General features: G+C 54.6%; 1 protein-coding gene across 7 annotated transcripts in view; it reads left to right on the top strand.

The window, feature by feature from the left end:
• MAPKAPK3 (MAPK activated protein kinase 3) overlaps nucleotides 1–18,127 on the top strand; it is a 39,245-nt gene that overhangs the window by 6,939 nt on the left and 14,179 nt on the right. For 4 of the 7 annotated variants that reach the window (XM_032649667.1, XM_032649666.1, XM_032649669.1 and 1 more), the window contains exon 3: nucleotides 4,927–5,203. In XM_032649667.1, the coding sequence (XP_032505558.1) occupies nucleotides 4,927–5,203 (277 nt within the window). Of the gene's footprint in view, nucleotides 1–4,512; nucleotides 4,669–4,926; nucleotides 5,204–18,127 lie in introns of those variants that run through there. The other 3 variants (XM_032649673.1, XM_032649672.1, XM_032649671.1) reach the window with 3 other exon arrangements.

Here is an 18,127-nt window from a genome sequence, read left to right as displayed (position 1 = left end):
GTCTACATGGAGCACTTGATACATTTGATTCTCAACAGCTGGTATTACCTCCATTATGCCGAGCCCCAGGGAACAAAAGTCAGAAGCCCATGCTCCTACCCTTGATCCTCTCCACCTTTTCCCAGTTCACTGGACTCACCAGGGAACATCTTGAAAGACCATAGGGGCTACACACACCTCCTCTAAGCCCTTGGACCAGAAGGAGAGGGAGAGAATTGGAGAAGTGGCAGGGTCAACTCCCCCCTTCCAACTTCCCGGTGTGTACTCCCAGGTTCCCCAGAAAGAAGGTAAACTTCAGATCCCCTAGCAGGGATGACAAACTCCTGGCAGGGTCCAGAAGCCTAAATGGCAGTATCCAGGTTTTCCCAAGGCAGACAGGGCTGAGCTTGCCCTGCCTGGGAGGGGATGGAAGACAGAGGGGGTCCAAAAGCAAAACCCCGTGAAACAGGACAAAATGACAAAATAAACTGGTTAAGATGAGAAATGACTTCAGGAAACCCACTTCTCTGTAAATTTCCTGAAGGGAAGTTGAGCTTCAGTGTCACCCCACCAGTCCTCCTGAGTAGGCCAGAAGCTGCTTGCATGGGGTGGAGATGGGTGTGGAGACCTCATTACCACTTTGATGGCTGGGGCACCTGGAGAGCCCAGCATGGAGCCCCTGTATAAGGTGCCGTTTCTCCAGTAGGAACTGTCTACTGCTCCACATTACTATGAAGACAAAGGGGCTTCACAGCTGCCAAGCAACAGAGCTGGATTTGAACCTTGGTCCCCCTGGCGACAAATCCCAAGCTCTCTACCCCGAGATTGCCCTTTCCCTCTAACTGTGATTACTTTACTGAATGCTTACTATGTGGCAGATGGTCTCAGCAATTTCCAGCCCCATTTCATTGCCTAACTACTACATATTGTCCCCTCTTTACAGGTGATAAAAATGAGGCATAGAGAGGGTAAAATCCTAGATCTCACAGGCCCAACCCCAACCCCAGTTCCTCTCTAGGCTCCTATTATAAGCCAACTCCTAGACATCCTTCAGGATCCAACTTTCAGGTCCTCAGTGAAGCTTCCCTGCCTCCAGGACAGTCAACATCAGGGCACCACAGGTGTCCCCTTGAAAGCGCCCCCTACAGAAGTCAGTGATTGTGCAGTTCTGTGTGTGAACTAAAGGACCCAAGGGTTTTGCCCTCCAACTGCCCTTTGTAAATTTGACAGCACTATGCACCTCCCCTGAATACTGGGAAGAGTGGTGTGCCTTTGTTTTACCTGAGGTGCCTGCCTCTGGCCATCTAATTGTCACCTCTCCTGCCCTGATAGCTGGGCCCACACTGCCACCCCGTGGCAATTCCTCTCATAGTTTCATGTGCCACATCTCCATGGATTCTTCCTTCCAGAAAAACCCCTCCCGTGCACCCGAGATTCTTGCTGCAGGATCCCTCTGCCCTTCCCCACCCAGAACAGACACAAAATGGGTCACAATAATATACAGCAGTGCCTTCCTCAAGGTCTGGCTCATTTAGTCTGTAAACTTTCATATGTGCAGCCTCTCCTCTCCTCAAAGAATAGTCCACACGTCTACGTGTGTGTGTGTGTGTGTGTGTGTGTGTGTGTGTGTTGAGAGAGTGGTTTCAGCTGCCCTACCACCCCACCCAGGCACTCACTGGATTCCTTGGTCACTGTAAGCTGTTCCAAAGTTCTCAGCCCTCATCCCCTTGGACATACAGCTCTCATGGAGAGCTGTGTGGCAGAGTTTGCCACCATGTACCCACCTGCCCTGGCTGAGCCATCCCCAATACTGAATCCTCCCATCAATTTGCAGGTGGCAGATGCTTGCTGGAACATGAGCAGCGAGGGGAAACCATGCATTCTGACTCCCCTGGGTCAGCTGCAAAACACGTGTCTATGAGGAACCCATGTGGGGAACGTGTGTGTTTGTGTAAGCACTGGCCTTGGTATGGACACTGCAAGAGGAGAGACATTGTCATTCCTTACTTTTTACATTTCTATATGGTTCGAATTTATTATAACAAGCAAGTTTTGCTTATGCAATTAAAATTTTTAATAAAGAGAGACCAGTTTAAAAAATACAGATAGAGTGCGCAGGCCACGTCAGAGCCAAGCCCAGCTGATCAGCCATGATCATGGATGTGCAGCTGGCCATCTTTGCCAACCTGCTTGTCGTTCTCTATCACTACATGGCCATCAACAGTCCCAAGATGTAGGAATGAAAGTGGCGCTTTCTCCACCTCAAGTTTCCAGGACATAGTCTGAGGCAATATGGAGCGTGTGAGGGGCCTTCACCCTTCACTTCGTCCCTTCTACCCATCACAATATACAAAGCAACTACACCTGGATTTGTCCAAACAACTTTTATTTCCTCAAAGTCTTCCTTAACCCTATGGAACAAAAAGCTGCCACTGAATAGGGCCCAGTATAGGGGCTACTTTCTTTTCTACTCCCTCCCTCCAATATAAAAATATAGATTTTTTGTGGTCAAAAAAAATACAAATACAAAAATGTTAGAACAATTGTAATCTAACTCCATTTTTAGAAAATAAGATAGCTCAGGGATCACAGCACGCAGAGATGACCTTGGCTACGACAAGTGGCCAGCCTCCACCCTCAGCTCTCTAGACCCCTGCTTATGAGTGGGGCCTTGCTTGTCCAGAATGAGATCTTGCTCAGCTTTGGGTTCACCTGGCTCAAACCAGTCATCTCCATAGGAGAAGGAGAATCCTTCTCTAGTCTCCAAGCCTTCAAGCAGTGGTAGCTTCTGGATCACAGGGCTTCCTGCAAGGCTCTGAGATCTTGGATCAGATTCTCAGGTGGGGCTCAAGGACAGAGGTCCTGGCTCCAGCTAGGCATAAATGTGTGTGTGTTGTGTGCATGTGTATGCCTGTGTATCTCTGTGTGCATATGTGCACATGTGTAAAGGTGTGATTGCATGTGTGTGAACATGTGAGAATGTGTACATGTGGATGTGGGAGTGGGGCAGGGAGGCACAGGAGAGGAAGGCATAGTTTGAGGGTGAGAGCTGGGCCCTGGAGTTGTTCTTTGGGGGTTGGGATAGGGGCTGTGCCATGGTAGCTACTGACCTCAGGCAGGTCTCTTGACCTCTCAGGGCTTGTCACTCGTGTGTCTGGTGTAGGCTGCACAGGATTGGTACTGCCTTCCCTCCTCCAGTCCCAGTGCGATCATGGGGTGCCCAGATAGAGCATCTACCCAGTGTCTGGTCCAAAAGAAGAGCTCAGTACGCTTAGTTGAGGCTGTCGTCTGGGCTTCTGCTTTACTGAACCTTCCTAGCTTGAAGATCGCCTCAAGGAGAGAGGGAAGAGCCCCTCACACCCTCATCCAGCTCAATGCCTGCACACAGAGGGTGCCTGTTCTCCTGGAGCTTCTGCCCAGTCATCCACGTGCATCCACATGCATGTGTGTGTTGGGGCTTAGGGGCAGGGAGCTCGCTGGGCCCCAATTCCGAAGCCAGAAGATACCTTTGGATACTTAGGTATACAGAGGAGTTACCTACGGGTGGGACAGAGGCTGCGGTTCCTGCAGTCCTGCTAGTGGCCTGTAGATGGCAGCAGAGGCTCGCACAGGGATCTTGCCCCAAATCGCCAGTTCCCTGTCCCAAGTGAGCCACCTCTTTCGGGGCTGTGGGGCGAGAGGGAAGTGCAAGAGTAGTGCAGATTTGTCCAAGGAGACAGCCACACACTCTGCAGCTCTAGACAAGTTGTTTCCTCTAGGGGGTTCTCAGCTTCCTCATCTGTGAAATAAGAGTTAACAGTCTGTGATGGGAAAACCCGTTCGCAATATATAAGGTAATCTAAGATGGGTTCAGAGTAGAGACCTAAATGTGGAAGGGAAAACCACTTAGCTAATAAAGAATATCTGTCACTGTGGTAGGAGGAGGAGACTTTTTAAACATGACACAAAAGCTCTAACCATAAGGTGAAAAGTTGATGGATCTGACCAAAGGGGAATTCAGGATTTCTGGTCTTAGGACGCTGTATTCCAAGGGAATATGAGCAGGAGATGCACAGAAGGGTAGAGATGCCAGTGCTAGAGAGACGCGCAGAGCCACCAGGAGCTAGAGAGACACGAATCACAACAAAATTCTATTTCACTCTTGCGCTGTTGGCAAAAATTAAGACTTTAGATACGCTGGCGGTGGGCCACCACTAAGGAAGTTGCAAGCCTTACAGATTATACTGGAGGGCCTTCTGGCAGCGTGCAGAGAAAACACCCGACTCAAGGGGCTACCTGAGACTCCAAGAAAAACAAGACTTCCTGTGCTGCCACTTCCTTGGTGGCTGGTAAAATTCGCGGCTCGCACAGCCCACGCGGAACCCGGCTGCGCTAGCGCTGGGGTGTCCCCGGAGGCTGGCGGAGCCTAGGAGATTTCTGCACCCTGGAGAAGCCACGCCCCCTATTTCTGCTTCAGCTCTAGGCGGGCCTCGCCCCGCCCCGCCCCGTCCTGCCAGGGCCCGCCTGGCCCTTTAAGGCTGACCAAGCCCGGCCTCAAGCCGGGGACGCGCGGGGGAGGGGAGCAGTCACGTGGGCAGTTGGCGGGGTGACAGCTCTGGGCGCTCGCGGCTGCGGGCTTCGGCGACCGCCGCCCCTGCCCCTTACCGGCGCTGCAGCCAGGTGCGCTGCCGTCAGGTACGCCCTCGCCAGGTAGGCCCTCCCTGGGCCCCCTCCACCTCCCACTCCCGGGACCTCGCGGCCCTTTCCCCTCTTGACAGGTGGCCGGGCAGGACTCGCCTGTACCCCGCTGCGTGACCACCTCCCCCTGCCGCGGGTCCGTACACTGCGGCAGTTCGTTCCTCATTCCCAGCCCTGTCCCCCACCCGAAGCCCACTCTGGCTCAGGGCCTCCAAGGCTGGGGTGTACTGAAGAAGTCTGAACGGAACTCACTCTGCCTCTCTTTCCCAGGTGGCCCAGGACGCGCCAGGCTGGGGCCTCCTCTGAGCGCCCCGCGGGGGCCATGGATGTCGAGACAGCAGAGGAGCAGGGGGGCCCTGCGCCCCCACCAGGTGCACCCTGCGAACCTTGCTCAGCCGGCACTCCCGCCCTTGTGGGGCGGCGGGAGCCCAAGAAGTACGCAGTGACCGATGACTACCAGTTGTCCAAGCAGGTGCTGGGCTTGGGTGTGAACGGCAAGGTGCTGGAGTGCTTCCACCGGCGCACCGGTCAGAAGTGTGCCCTGAAGGTCAGTGACCCCTCACTGCCGCGTGGGTGACCCGGAGGGCCCAACAGCAAAGACCTGTGGGTACAGGATATGACCAGGGCCCCTGTTAAGCTTCTTATGCTCAGAATTTCATCTTCTTACTCCTCTGTAAGGTTGGACTCCCGGTTCTCTCTGCTTTATAGATGGGGAAACAGGCTTAGCCTTGCTAAACTCCAAGTGTCCCAGGGAGCAAGGGGTCAAGGGGTGGAGTCAGTGTGGGTAGAGCCTGCTGTACCCGGAAGCAGGGAAGGAGGGGCTTCTGGCTCTGGGTTTCAGGCTGGGCCTATGAGTTTGGGCCCAAGGACCCTCACTCAGCTTGGCTGCCCCTTCCATGAGAAACTCTTCTGACTGGAATGGGTCTGAGTTTCTTTCTGCCTGAGGCTGTGTCCTCACGAAAGCTTGGGGTGGGGCTACATTCTCTTGGGTCCCCTGCCTGCCTAGGCTGGAGTGGGAGCCTCCCGGGGCTTGCTGGTGGGCAAGGCTGACGCCCACTGCACCTGTGGGCAGGAAGCTGCTGACGGGCTCCAGATGAGTCACTAGACCCATGTTTAGAGGGGGCGGCCCTGCTCCAGCTCTGACCCACCCTGTTTCCTGGGCAGAGGGCAGCCAGCCATCTAGCCACGTCACACCATATAGGCTCCCTATAGGCCTGGTTAAGACCTCACTGATACATGTGGAGCCCAGGGAGTCCTGGAGGTGGCTGATCTAGCCATGCAGTTCTGGCTTAGGTCATATAGTTCTGGACCCAGGACCCTGGCCCGTACCTAGAAGCTCTTGAATCTGTCATCACTGAGAACTTTACTTAATTGCAGCCTGTAACACTGGCCACCTGGATAGGTAGAGTATGGCAAGGAGAGTGGCTCCTGGAGGTTAGAATACAGCTAAGGATCTCCTCATTTTACAGACATTGTAATTATGAGCCCAAGCCCAGAGTCCTGCAGATGTAGCTCTAATCTTTGGCCTGCATTTGCCAGCTCCATGACCTTGGACTAGGTCTTGGACTCTTGAAATCAGGTTTCTCTGCTCAAGGGTTGATGAGAGTTGATGTGAGCTTGGAATGAGATGATGCATGTAGAGTAATTGGTACAGGGCCTGGTGCAGGCCTGGAGAGGCTACAGGAGTTATTTAGGGCACAGAGTCTGCAAGTATCTGAGCAGGGGACCTGGGCCCAGCTCCCTGTGTCTCTCCCAGTGGCCCTAGGACTGATAGAGGGGGTCATCTCCCCAGGTGGTCTTGGAGGGGATCATGAGGATGGGTCTGGAAGATGCTTAGGGCAGGGCTGGTGAGGCTGGGTCTCAGGCACAGCTTCTTTGCTTGTGAACCCAGCAGTGGAGTGGGGTTGGGAGGCCCTTTTGGAGCCCCGGGCAGGGGATTCTCTGAGTCCTTCAAGGAAAAGGAGGCTCTTCTGAGGGGAGATGGGGCTAAAGAAGTGAGAAGTGAGAGTCTTCATTCTCTCCCTCAGCACCATCTTAGCCCTTTCACTCCTGCTAGGGTCATGGTACAGTCTGGGTGGGCAAGGGGACGACAGAGGCCTCTTCTTAATACCAAGGTTTTGGCCTTGTGAGCCAGGACTGAGCTCTGACCACCCCCTGTGGTACTCTAGATGCTGTGAGTGAGGCAGGGGTGGAGTGAGAGGCTGGAGTTCATGGGCCCAGGCAGAACTGGCTTTAAGCAGGCCTGGGCCTAGGCCTTTCCCCGTAGGTGCTGTGTCTGACAAGTGACTTGGGGGGACTTCTGTCTGCAACAACTTCCAGAGCACCTCCTCTTGAATCTAGGGCCTCAGTGCTCTCTGTTCTGGACTAGGAATGGGGCAGGCCTAGAACAGATGCCCCTACTGTACCCCTTTAGGCTTCATGGGTGAGCGTGGCTAGGGCTATTGGCTTGGGACCTTCAGGACCTGGTGCTAGGTTAGCCCTCAAGGGGGACATGGATTAGATGTGCCCCCACCCAGCACTTTCCTGTTCTTGCCAAACCCCACCCCCCTCCAGTGACCAAGTCCCCACCCAGCTAGGTAGGGCCTCACCATCTTCCAGGATGGGATGAGCACAACCTCTAGCACATTGTACCTATACTGTGAGTGATGGCTCTAGCCTTGACAAGGTAGGTGGCACCTTTATGCTTATAGCCTCTGCCCCCTGCCCAGGAGGGCCAGGGCCAGGAGACCTCAGCACATGGCCTGGCTTGGGCCCCAGGAGCTCAGCCAGTCCATGAATGGGTCTCAGCCCTCTCTCTGCCTCTGCCTAGCCCTGTGCCTTTCTGCTTCCCTGGACCTACGTCCTAGGTTACCAGGCTGGCCCGTCTTTGTCTTGTGGTCTGGATTTGTCCGGGCCATCTCTGCCATTCTTGGTTTAGGCTAGTGTCGTGGCCTCTCCCATATCTGTCCTCTTGGCCCTGTTGCTTAGGGTGGTAGATGGTGCTTAGCATAAAGCCTGGAACACAGCAGGCACTCATAAAACAGGAAGAGCTGTGGTCGATGGCCCTGTAGCTCTTGCTGTTCTTTGGAGGCCCTAGAGAAGCAGGCTTCTCCTTCCTAGGGGGCTGGGCCACTTCCCCTTTCCCTCAGCCCCTGACTGTTGGCTTGGTCCATCTTGGCCTCACTCATACTCAGGAACTCTCTCCCAAGGCCAGCTTCTGCCACCAGTGCTGTCATTCCACTCTCCATTAGACCCTTAGCACTTCTGCTATCCCTTTGGCAGGAACTAGAGGTCTGCCTGCCAAGTATCTGGGGCAGGGGACTGCCTCTTACTGACCTCTTGCTTGTGACCCCTTTCAGGCCTAACTGGTTAATTGACACCCCTTATTTTCACTCCTAACTGGACACAGCCACCCCATCACATTAGACACCCAGCCTCTCAAACCTTATCCCGTATATGAAAGTCAGGACCTGGAGTTAGTGGTCAGAAGTCACGTGGCTTGATTGGGATGGGGGTTATAGCAGAGGCCTGAATCCCCTCCTCTCCTGACTTCCTGCCAAGCCGCCTTGTCGTCCTCGGCCTCCTGGCAGGCAGAAGTGACAGTGGTACTTAGATAAATAAAAACAAAGCCTTGAGGAGACTGAGGGGGTCTGCAGTGGGAGTCTTTCCTAGCCCTGCTCTCTGGGCTCTGGGTCCACTGAAAAGTGTTGGAGGCCCCTGGGGCTTCCAGTGCCCTCGTCTCCCTGTCCTTGTCAAAGAGTAGAGTGGTAGGGTGCTGGATCCACATGCCCAAGAGATCCCTGCATTGCTGCATGGGTGGGGCTGGCCTGTTGGAGCTGGTGCTGTGGAGCTGGATTTGAGGCTGGGTGGGGCTTCCAGGCAGGCCAGGTACTTTCTCATTTGGAGCTGCTACCCCTTCACCTACCGTCTCCAGACCGGTCAGATCAGCCTCTGCAGGACCTCTTGTTTACTGAGTCAACAAATCAGGAAGCATGTGGAGGGCTGGTGGCCTTGTACAACAGAGTCCCCAGTAGTGGTTTTACTGTACCCTGTACCCAAGCATCTCTTCAGGCTGCCCCTCTCCTGAAAGGAAAGAATCTGAGGAATTCAAGCACTATGACACTCAAGTGGAGCCTTCTGAATTGCCAGGAGTGGGCAACTTGCTTTTTAAATGAGGATCCTAAGGAGAGCATCAAACTCTATAAAATGCAGATAGTGAGATTTTGGGGCAGAGGGGGATTGTTTGGATATGCTTCACATCCTGCCCAGCTGGCCTCGCTCACAGCTTTAGAAGCTGTGCTCGTAGCCTACTGTCAGGATCCCCTTTGTTGGGACTTCCAGAGTCTTCTTCCCACCCCCACCCCCCAGGAACTGATGCCATCTCTCCAGCTTCAGGCCTTGGTGGTATGGAGTCTAATATTCTTGTGAATGGCCAATAGTTTTGCAGAGCGTTCTGTCTGGCAGGCCCTGTCCCAGTGTACAGTACATGTTATCTTCCCTAACTCTTTTCATTCCCACTTTATGGATGAAGACACTGATATTCAGAGAGGTAAACGACTTGCCCAAGGTGTATAGCTGGTGGGTGGCAGGGCTGGGATGTGAATCCAGGCAGTTTGATGCCAGGGTCTTAGCACCTAAGTCACCTCATGCCTTGTGCAAATCTATGGGGACATGGGAGGGTCTCTGAGGCTTGGCTCCTGGAAAGATGGTAGCAACGTCCTCCATGACACCACTGGGCCCCACGTGATACTGCTGGTGTTTGTCTGTATCTGCCCAGCTCTCCTCACTATACAGGACTCTATGCCTGTATAGTGGTAGTAACGCAAGGCCAGTGCACAGGGACCATGATGGCTGTGGGACTGCCTCAGAAAGGGTATATGGTTCATCTCAAGCCTTGTGAGTCTCAGACAAGCCCAGCCCAGCGAAGTCCAGGGTGCCACAGGGAGGAAGTCAGGTTGGTGAGTGGGCGAGAGGAAACTGTCAGGGCTGGGCCAGCCAGGGGAGGTTTCCTGGAAGAGATTGCCAGCTTTAATGCAGGCCTCTGGTCTGAGAAGGTTATGGATGACAGAGGAGGGCACTGGGTGTATTGTGACAGCATGCCTGGTTTGCACAGTTCAGCACTTGTTGTGGAGTACCACTTCCCCACTCCCAGTCTTGTGTCCTGGTAGGATGTGGCTAATCTCAGCAGGGCTGGTGTCCAGGCCCTGACAAACTCTGCGGAGCCGTGGAGAGACCAAAGGGCCCTGTGGAAAAAGAGGCATTTACGTAGGGTTTAAAGGATGGGGGAAAGTGGTCAGCGGTGACTCTCCCTCTCCATTTGCCCACAACTGAGATTCATACCTCATCCCACCAGAGGCCTCTGTCTGTCTTTGGTGCCCTCCATCACTAGGTGGGCAAAAATCCTCCCTCCTTCTCCCAGAGCTTTCTTTCACAGCATCACTGGGACCCTTGTGGAGTACTATTGCCAGGGGTTTTGTAGGGGCTTCTGGGTCACCTGGGCTGTTGTTCAGTTCAGGGCCTGGTCTCCACGACATTAGAGGTCTGTTCTGTCTCTGCCTGTTCCCCAGGTTTGCACTTGGGGAAGCTGGTTTTCTACTTGGATCCCTCGTCTTCCTCTCCCAGGGCCTCCTTAGGACACCATCATGGGAGGCCCCTGAGAGGGTGCAGCAGGTGGAGCATCTGGCTATGCAGCCCCCCAGCCTCCTTTGGTTCCAGCCTGGCAACTGGCTGCCACGTGTCCATAGGTGAAGGCCACCAGGCAAGAGCTGGGGACGGTGGTTATACCTAGGCGAGGGCGCCTTCCCCACACATCTGTGCTGTAAAAGTGCGCACCAGGCCCTACCTGGATAAGTGGGTCTACTGCTCTCAGGGCAGGGAGACCACAGCTCTAGTGGGCTCCCACAGGCTCCCATGTTTTCCCAGGAGAACTTCTGTTCTGCTGCCCTCCCTCCCACCTGTTCGAGGTCTTGTGTGGCTCCACATGAGAGGCTGCCTGGGGTTGAGAGAGGAGCAGGGCTCTGGGCTTGAAGTCCTTTCTGCTACTTTCTCCCCAAGTAACCTTGGAAAAAGGCAGTTTCGGAATTTTTTGCAAAACCATCGTCTTTGTGGTGCCGTTGAACGCAGGGTTTGAATATGTGGTGGGAAGCAGGATTCAGTCTTGGTAGCTAACTATCCCCAGGTTCCTGCTGTGAGACAGCTGGGTCCTGCAGGCACTGTGAGAGGGCAGAGCTCTCCTTTGGGGGGGGCCTGGGTGCATTTTTTGGTGGCACATTATTGGCCTTCATGAGGACTCACTTGGGCTCGCCCTGCACCTGGGGAAGCCAGCTCTTCGCAGGGTTTGAAAGAATGGTGTGAAAGAAACCACCGCCCCCGCTGCCCCCCAGCCCTTTTGGAACTAAGTAGATTGGGACCAGTGTAATTGTGATTAAAATTCTGCTCTGTGGGAACCATGGGGGTGTGTTTAGGGCTGGAGTACCAGGCGGCAGCCGGCTGTTTGTGGGAACAGGGAGCCTCAGGAGGCCTTTTCAGCGCTGGACAGACCAGAGACACTGAGAAAATTGATTTTGGGTTTATTTGCGGGTTTCGGATTAGGGTTGCCCTTTTCTTTAGACTAGGGCTTTGTCTTTGCTACTTTCTCTTTGTGTTGCTCTCCCTTTTCGGTCTTCTTTGCCTCCTTGTCCCTCTCCTTTCTTCTTTCCCATCTCTGTTTCTCCTGCTGTCACTCAGTCCCTCCCCTCTCGGGCCCTGCCACTCTGTCTTGTGGGTTTCGGGCACGCAGAGGACAGATGGGGGCTGGCCAGGTGCTCGGGACTCATCCTAGTCACCCTGAAAGTCTGCCCCACCTCCTAGGGACAGGGTGGGGTGGGACAGGAAGGAGGAGCACGGCCGCGCCCATGCCGCTCACAGTGTTTCCTCCTGCTCCTGGCCTCGACCAGCTGCTGGCTGCCTTTGCCGCCAGAGCAGTGGAGTCAGGAGCACCTGGACCAAGTCTGTAACCTGAGGCATCCCCCTGTGGAGTGTGGGAGGTCAGCCTTGGCTGTGGCCTCTGCCTGTGGGTCTCCTTTTACGGCTCAATGGTCTGAGCCTTTTGCTTGGGACAATGGTGCAAGACCAGGAGCACTGTGACTCCCAAGGATTCCTGGGCTGAGGTTGGGGAGAGAAGGAGCCAGCTGAAGGAGCCCGCAGAGGGGCTAGGAGGGCTTGAGATGCAAGGTGCAGCCTGTGCAACTGTGTGCTGCTCCGCACTAGCTGGGAGAAGCACCCCAGAGCAGCTGGCTCTTTAGCCTGCACCCTGCACCTGCCCTCACCCCCACCTCAGCAAAACTCACAGTCTGTTTTCAGGAGCATGAAGGATCAGAGCCTTGACCTGCCACGTTCATCGCCCCATTCCTAAGGGTTCAGCCTCTGAGGACTCATAGCTTGTTCCCTAGCTGTTTCCCCAACATAAACAAGCCCCCTTCTCAGGATGTGTCAGAAGGACTGGCCAGTGCTCTCCATGCCCTCTGGCAGGCAGCAGCATAGTGGGTGGGGATGGGGATAAGAGCACCCACTTATCCCTTGAATGCTAAACACAAACACAGCAGACTCTAAGAATGGGTTGTGATCACCCCCACGTCATGGAAGCAGAGACTGAGATTCATAAAGGCGAAGTAACCCTGGAACCCTGGCCTGTCTGGCAGCCAGACGGTGCCTCTCAGCCATCCTTCCCTGTGTGCCAGGCTCAGTGGGTATCAGGAGCTGGGCCCCTCTCCCAGGCCAGTCTGCCCCTCTGTAAGGTGAGGGGCTGGGCGCTCTGTTTTTTTTTTTTTTTTTTTTTTTTAAATTCATTTATTTATTTATTTTTGGCTGTGCTGGGTCTTCTTTTCTGTGCGTGGGCTTTCTCTAGTTGCGGCGAGCGGGGGCCACTCTTCATCGCGGTGCGCGGGCCTCTCACTGTCGTGGCCTCTCTTGTTGCGGAGCACAAGCTCCAGACGCGCAGGCTCAGTAGTTGTGGCTCACGGGCCCAGCCGATGGGCGCTCTGTTTGACAAGGGCCACCCCTTCTGGCTGTGAAGACCCTTTGGGTGGGCAGCGACTGTGGGCAGTGCCAAGTAAGCAGGCAGGTGGTGGGGCCCCCCTTGCCCGCTGCTGGGGCCGCTCTTGCAAGAGGACAGGCAGCATGGAGGCTGACTAGAGGGTGCCCCGAGATGCCTCTCCTGAGCCAGCTAGCAATGGTATTGCCAGGGGAACCTGGTCATCTGTGGTGACACCACCAGCAGGGTATGTGTTCTGCTAGGAACAGGAGCTCAGGGGGTTATGACTCAGGTTTGAAGACCCCTCTGCACTGCGCTCTATGGCTGGTTCAATCCTTGAGTCAGCCGAGCCTGTACCAGGGTGTGTCCTTACCCTAAGAAAGGCCTGAGAGAGTGAGGGTGAGTCACTGCAGTCCATTCCCATGGCCGGAGTGTCCCTCAGTGCTGGCTGGCTGCCACCCTGGTCTCCCAGAGGGTGGGGCCTTCCTCCCTCTTCCACTTCCCCTTCCTCACAGCTATGGCTCCAGAGACAAGGAGACTTTCCCAGGAGCCAGCTGGGTGTCAGAGGCCTGGGAGCCTTCTAGCTGAACAGGAGCAGGAGAGAGAAAGGGACCAGGGGCCAAGGTCTGCCAGAAGCTTGGGCAGCCAGTTTCCCTGCCTCCCCTGGGAGGAGCCTGAGTAGGGCGATGGCTGCCGGTGCTCACCCAGGCCTGTGTGGGGAGCTGCGGGGACGTGGATGAAGCCAAGGGAAGCGGGAGAGATGCAGAGCAGATATGATATTGGCTTTGGGAAGAGCAGGTCTGGGGGGTGGAGTCAGAAGGTTCCCAAGGGTCTCTGCACCATGTCTCTGGGGGTGGTGCGGTCCATCCTCCCACCCCGCCCCCCCACTTCTTATTCCTTTGTCATCTTTGTAACGTCTCCTCCAGGGGAAAGAGACCAGCTGTCATTCTTCTGAGAGCTAGAGTGTGTTGGATCCCCTCTCCAGAGCTGACCACAGGCATGGCAAGATGGGTGCCTCAGCAGGGGTCGCCTGGGCATGGCCTCACTCACCCTGGTCGCTGCCTGTCCTCTGTTGCCCTGCGCGGGCTATGCGGGCATCACTGCAGCACAACTGGCCAGTTGGGGGCACAGACTCTGTGGTCAAGGTGGGGTCTCCTCATGAGGAGGGACCATTGAAGAGACATTTTTGAGATTAGAATAAAACACTTACGTTTGCTAAAAATTGTCCAGTCTTGTGAGGAAGATGTCTTCTTTTTATACTGTCACAGAAGAAATAGAACCAGGGTAACGTTTCACCAATTATGTAGCTGATTTTGACAGAAAAATCCTTTTTTCCTCTAAGAAGTTAGACGATAATAGAAGCTAGACCCTCTGAGTATGCACTCAGGGGGCTCGCAAGGCACCTGTGTGGCCTCTCCTCAGCCCCCTGTGGGAAGGCTGTGGGTAGGATGCTGGGATCTGGCACCTGCCTGGGGCAGAGGGAGTTCTGATCCTGCCACTTACACACTGTGTAACCTCCGGGAGGGGGAGAAGGTTGTAGCTCTTTCTGGCCCTCTTTCCCTGCCTGTAAAGCAGGTGCCGATAGTCTCACACATGCCTGCCCCCCTCCCTTCGTTGCCATGGGTGAGGAGAGCGCATATCCATTTCACAGATGAGGAACTGGGGCTCAGGGAGATATTAGGGGACAGGTCCAAGGTCACCACACACTTTGCAGAAGGGGACATTGCCCAAAAGGATGCATGGAGGAGTTGAGGATGTAAAGGTGTTTGCCACCTAGGAGAGTGGGGATGTGCCCTCTCCTCCAGTCTGCCAAAGCTGAGGGCTGGGTTAGTTCCCTGGCTTAGGTCCCTAGCTCTCAGCCTTGCTTCCCATGCCCCAGGGTCCCTCCCCTGAGATTAGCCATGATCTTCCCACCCTGGAGGGTCTGCCTCTCCTCACTGAGCCTTTCATAGCAGCAGTATCCATAGACTTTTAATTCTTGGTCTACCTCTCAGGATCTGAGACCATTTCTGTGACCTGCTGGATTGGAGGGAGTCTGCCTCCCTGGCTCCCAGAGGCTGCACCTGAATTTCCCCAAATTCTGGAGAATAGGGAGGTGAAGAGTGTGAGACCACCTCAGGGCAAGACCCAGGGGAATCCTGAAGCCAAGCAAACCTCAAAACCCATTTCCACTCAGTGTGCACTTGGCACTGTGCTAATCTGAGCTCTCTGTGTTCTCATTCTGTCCTCATGGCCACCTGGGAACATGAGTACTGTCACTGTCCCCATTTTCCAGATTGGGCCAGTGAGGCTCAGAGAGGTTGAATGGCCTGCCCGAAGCCGCAGGTGAGTGGAGGATGGAACTGGCCTCTGCATCTGGCATGCAGGTCTGTCTGACCCAGAGCCCTGTGGCCATAGCTGGTCTTTCATAGTGCATGGACCCTGGCCTGGGGCACTGGGACCTGGCCTGCTCCAGCTAGCACTCATGTTCCCACTGGTCCTCTCCTTCCCTGCCTGGGAGCCTAGCTTAACTCCCTCTTTCTGGAAGCATTCTTCCCCTCCCCCACCCCTCCCTATTCCTCCCCAGACCTGGCACTTCTGCCTTTGTTTCCACGTTTTCTGGGGCTGGGAGGAAGCAGACAAACTGAGGCCACCAAAATTTGGCAAATTTAAGGAGTTCTTGTGTTCCTGAGATTTGACAATTTCAAAACGCGTGTTGGCTTTCCTGCTGGCAGAGCTTCCTAGAAAGACGTTGGGCCTAGAGCCCCAGCCACTTCCTCCCCTCCCAGGACTCTGGTGGGAGGTGATTAGGGAGGCTCCCAGCCAGTCAGCCACTTCCTCCTGGTCCCCCCACCCCTGCCCCGGCCATCAGGTACCCCACCCTTGGCCTGGAATGGGAGCAGCTGTTTGGGGGCCCTCCTTCTTCCCGGGGCTGGCCTTCCCCATCTTGCCTGCTCTGCCAGGTTCTGGATCTGGAAAGAAAGGAGAAGGGAAGAGAAGGAGCCAGGCACAGTTCCCTAGGGCCTACATCCTCATCAAGCGTCCTAATTGGCAGCAGCTCATCCATAGACCCCCAAATCCTTGAGTACGGAGTGCCTGTGGCAGCATTCCTAGCTGCAGCTCCAGGCCTGACCCTCAGGCAGGGCCAGTAAATGTTTGTAGGGGTCAGGAAGACATCTGTAAAATGTGCAGTCCTCCCTGGGCATGAGGGTTGAATCCTGTTGTCCAAAGGACTCCTGGACTCGGAGGTGGCTATGTGTGAACCATGTGACCCAGAGAAGCTATAGAATATCCTTGAGTCTCAGTCTCCTAAGCTGAAAGTGATGGTCAGTAATGCCCTTTTTTTTTTTTTGCGGTACGCGGGCCTCTCACTGTTGTGGCCTCTCCCATTGTGGAGCACAGGCTCTGGACGTACAGGCTCAGCGGCCATGGCTCACGGGCCCAGCCGCTCCGCGGCACGTGGGATCTTCCTGGACCGGGGCACGACCCTGTGTCCCCTGCATCGGCAGGCGGACTCTCAACCACTGTGCCACGAGGGAAGCCCCAGTAATGTCCTTTTTGAAGGTGTGTAACATGCCTGGCAGATGGCAGCGGCTCTGTGAACATCCACCACCGTTGTAATGACCGCCAAGGGGCAGAGCCTGGTCTAGCCCCAGGGCTGTGGGGCCAAGCTCCACACATGAAAGGAACAAAGCAGCCACCTGCATCGCCCTCACTGCCTAGAAGCCAACAGGTCTGGATCCAAGTTTTGACTCTCACTACCAAGCTATGTGACTTTGAGCAAGTCACTTAACCTCTCAGAGTCACAGGCTCCCCACAGGAAAAGGGTGATGCTGGTTCTCCTCAGGATGTGATGAGTACTGAATGAGGCGATATCTGTGACCAAGGACTGTGGCCAACACAGCACTGGCCAAACACCAGGGAGGGACGGTTGTTATGAAGGGTGTGCTAACCCTGTCCTGACTCCGTCAGTCCTTAGGCGTTCAGCTGGGGCCTGGGCATTTGGGGTCAGTAGATCATGTGAGCCGACCTCCCTGGAACTTAAGCTGCTGAGGAGGAGAAGTGAACAGACAGGGTGAGACGGAGGACAGGATATGGCCAGAACTTAACGAAGCGAGGTCTGATCTGGCATGGGGCCAACTAATCCATAGCTGCAAAATCGGTTCCGTTAGCTCTCTTAATGAGCTACGAAAGCTGGGGAAATTAGTGCATGAGAGAATAATGGCACATGTCTGAGGCTCTAATTTGAAACCAGGGCTAAAAAGTTAGATTTGACATGACCAGCAACTCTCCAAATAGCACTGGTGCCCTTGTGGGGAGGGAGAGGGTGAAGTCAGTGACGGGGGGATGAGTCTGGGTTTATAAGGAAGATACTGAGGCCTTAAAAAGGAAACTTCTGCTTCAAACCCTGAACTTGAGGTCAGTCTCTACCACCCCATCCCGAGGCTATGGCCTCTGCTCTAAGTAGGCAAAGCAGCCAGCAGGGGTCCCACTAGCTGGCCAGGGGCAAGGGTGCAGAGTATTAATAACCACCTGCTGCTAACAGCACAAGGCAGGGTGGTCTCAACAGCTGGCTGTAAAATGAATCCTGCTCTTCCAGCGATGTCTCTCATAAAATTAGAGATATGTTCCCATGGGAAAATAATCCCAAATAATTACAGAACTGGGAGCCAGAAGGGACCTCAGATATGGCTGAGTTGAAAAACTCTTAACAAGGAGGGAGTTTAGTAAATTCAAAGTGCTTTTTCTCATCTATAACCTCCCTCTGTAGAGAATTGGGGTTCTCCACAGTGAAAAAAATGAGTCGCAAACCTAGATTTTCCCATAATATTCTGTTCAGTTCCACTGCCTGAGTGTTTGGCGCTGAGCGTGTGTAACTGTGGTGTAATCGACAGCCCGGAGATGCAGCTCCTGAATGTTCCATCCTGCCCTTGCCTGAGGCTGGGGTGAGACCCCCAGGGTGGGAGAGAAGGTGTTGGGGGACACAGCAGTCCTTCCTGCCTCTCTCCTCTCTATCCTCTGGCATCAAACCAAGCTGGAATCCCAAGAAAGTGGAAATAATGGGACTTTAGTGGCCCACAGAGCAGTGAGAGGAAGTGGATCCCTGGCCTCCATGAGGTTCCCTTTGCTGTAGGGTTAATAATAATGTCTCTTGGGCTGTGAGCTGTCATGAAATCCAGAGTTCATATTTTTTAATTTGCTGCTGCCTCACTGATGGGAGAGATTATAAACCAGCTGTCTTCCCCTGGAAGGAGTGTGTGTTCCGGCACAGGCCACAGCAGTTTGGCCTGGGCTGCAGGTTCATTGGCTGGGAGTGTGGAGGTTGGGATGGAGTGGGAGAGACTGCTTGTCCAGCCCCGGGCCTTGGGGCCTCGTGTGTGTGTGTGTGTGTGTGTGTGTGTGTGACAGGTACTGTGAACACTTTTACTTGAAAAGAGCCCATCCTGGGGTGAGCTGGATGTGGCCGCTGGCTGTGTGGGTGGGCATGTGGGCCTGGGAAGA

The sequence above is a fragment of the Phocoena sinus genome, chromosome 11 (assembly GCF_008692025.1).
Source record: "Phocoena sinus isolate mPhoSin1 chromosome 11, mPhoSin1.pri, whole genome shotgun sequence".
Taxonomy (NCBI): Eukaryota; Metazoa; Chordata; class Mammalia; order Artiodactyla; family Phocoenidae; genus Phocoena; species Phocoena sinus.
Note: the sequence above shows the minus strand (reverse complement) of the source record. Positions and strands in the feature narration are given on the sequence as shown.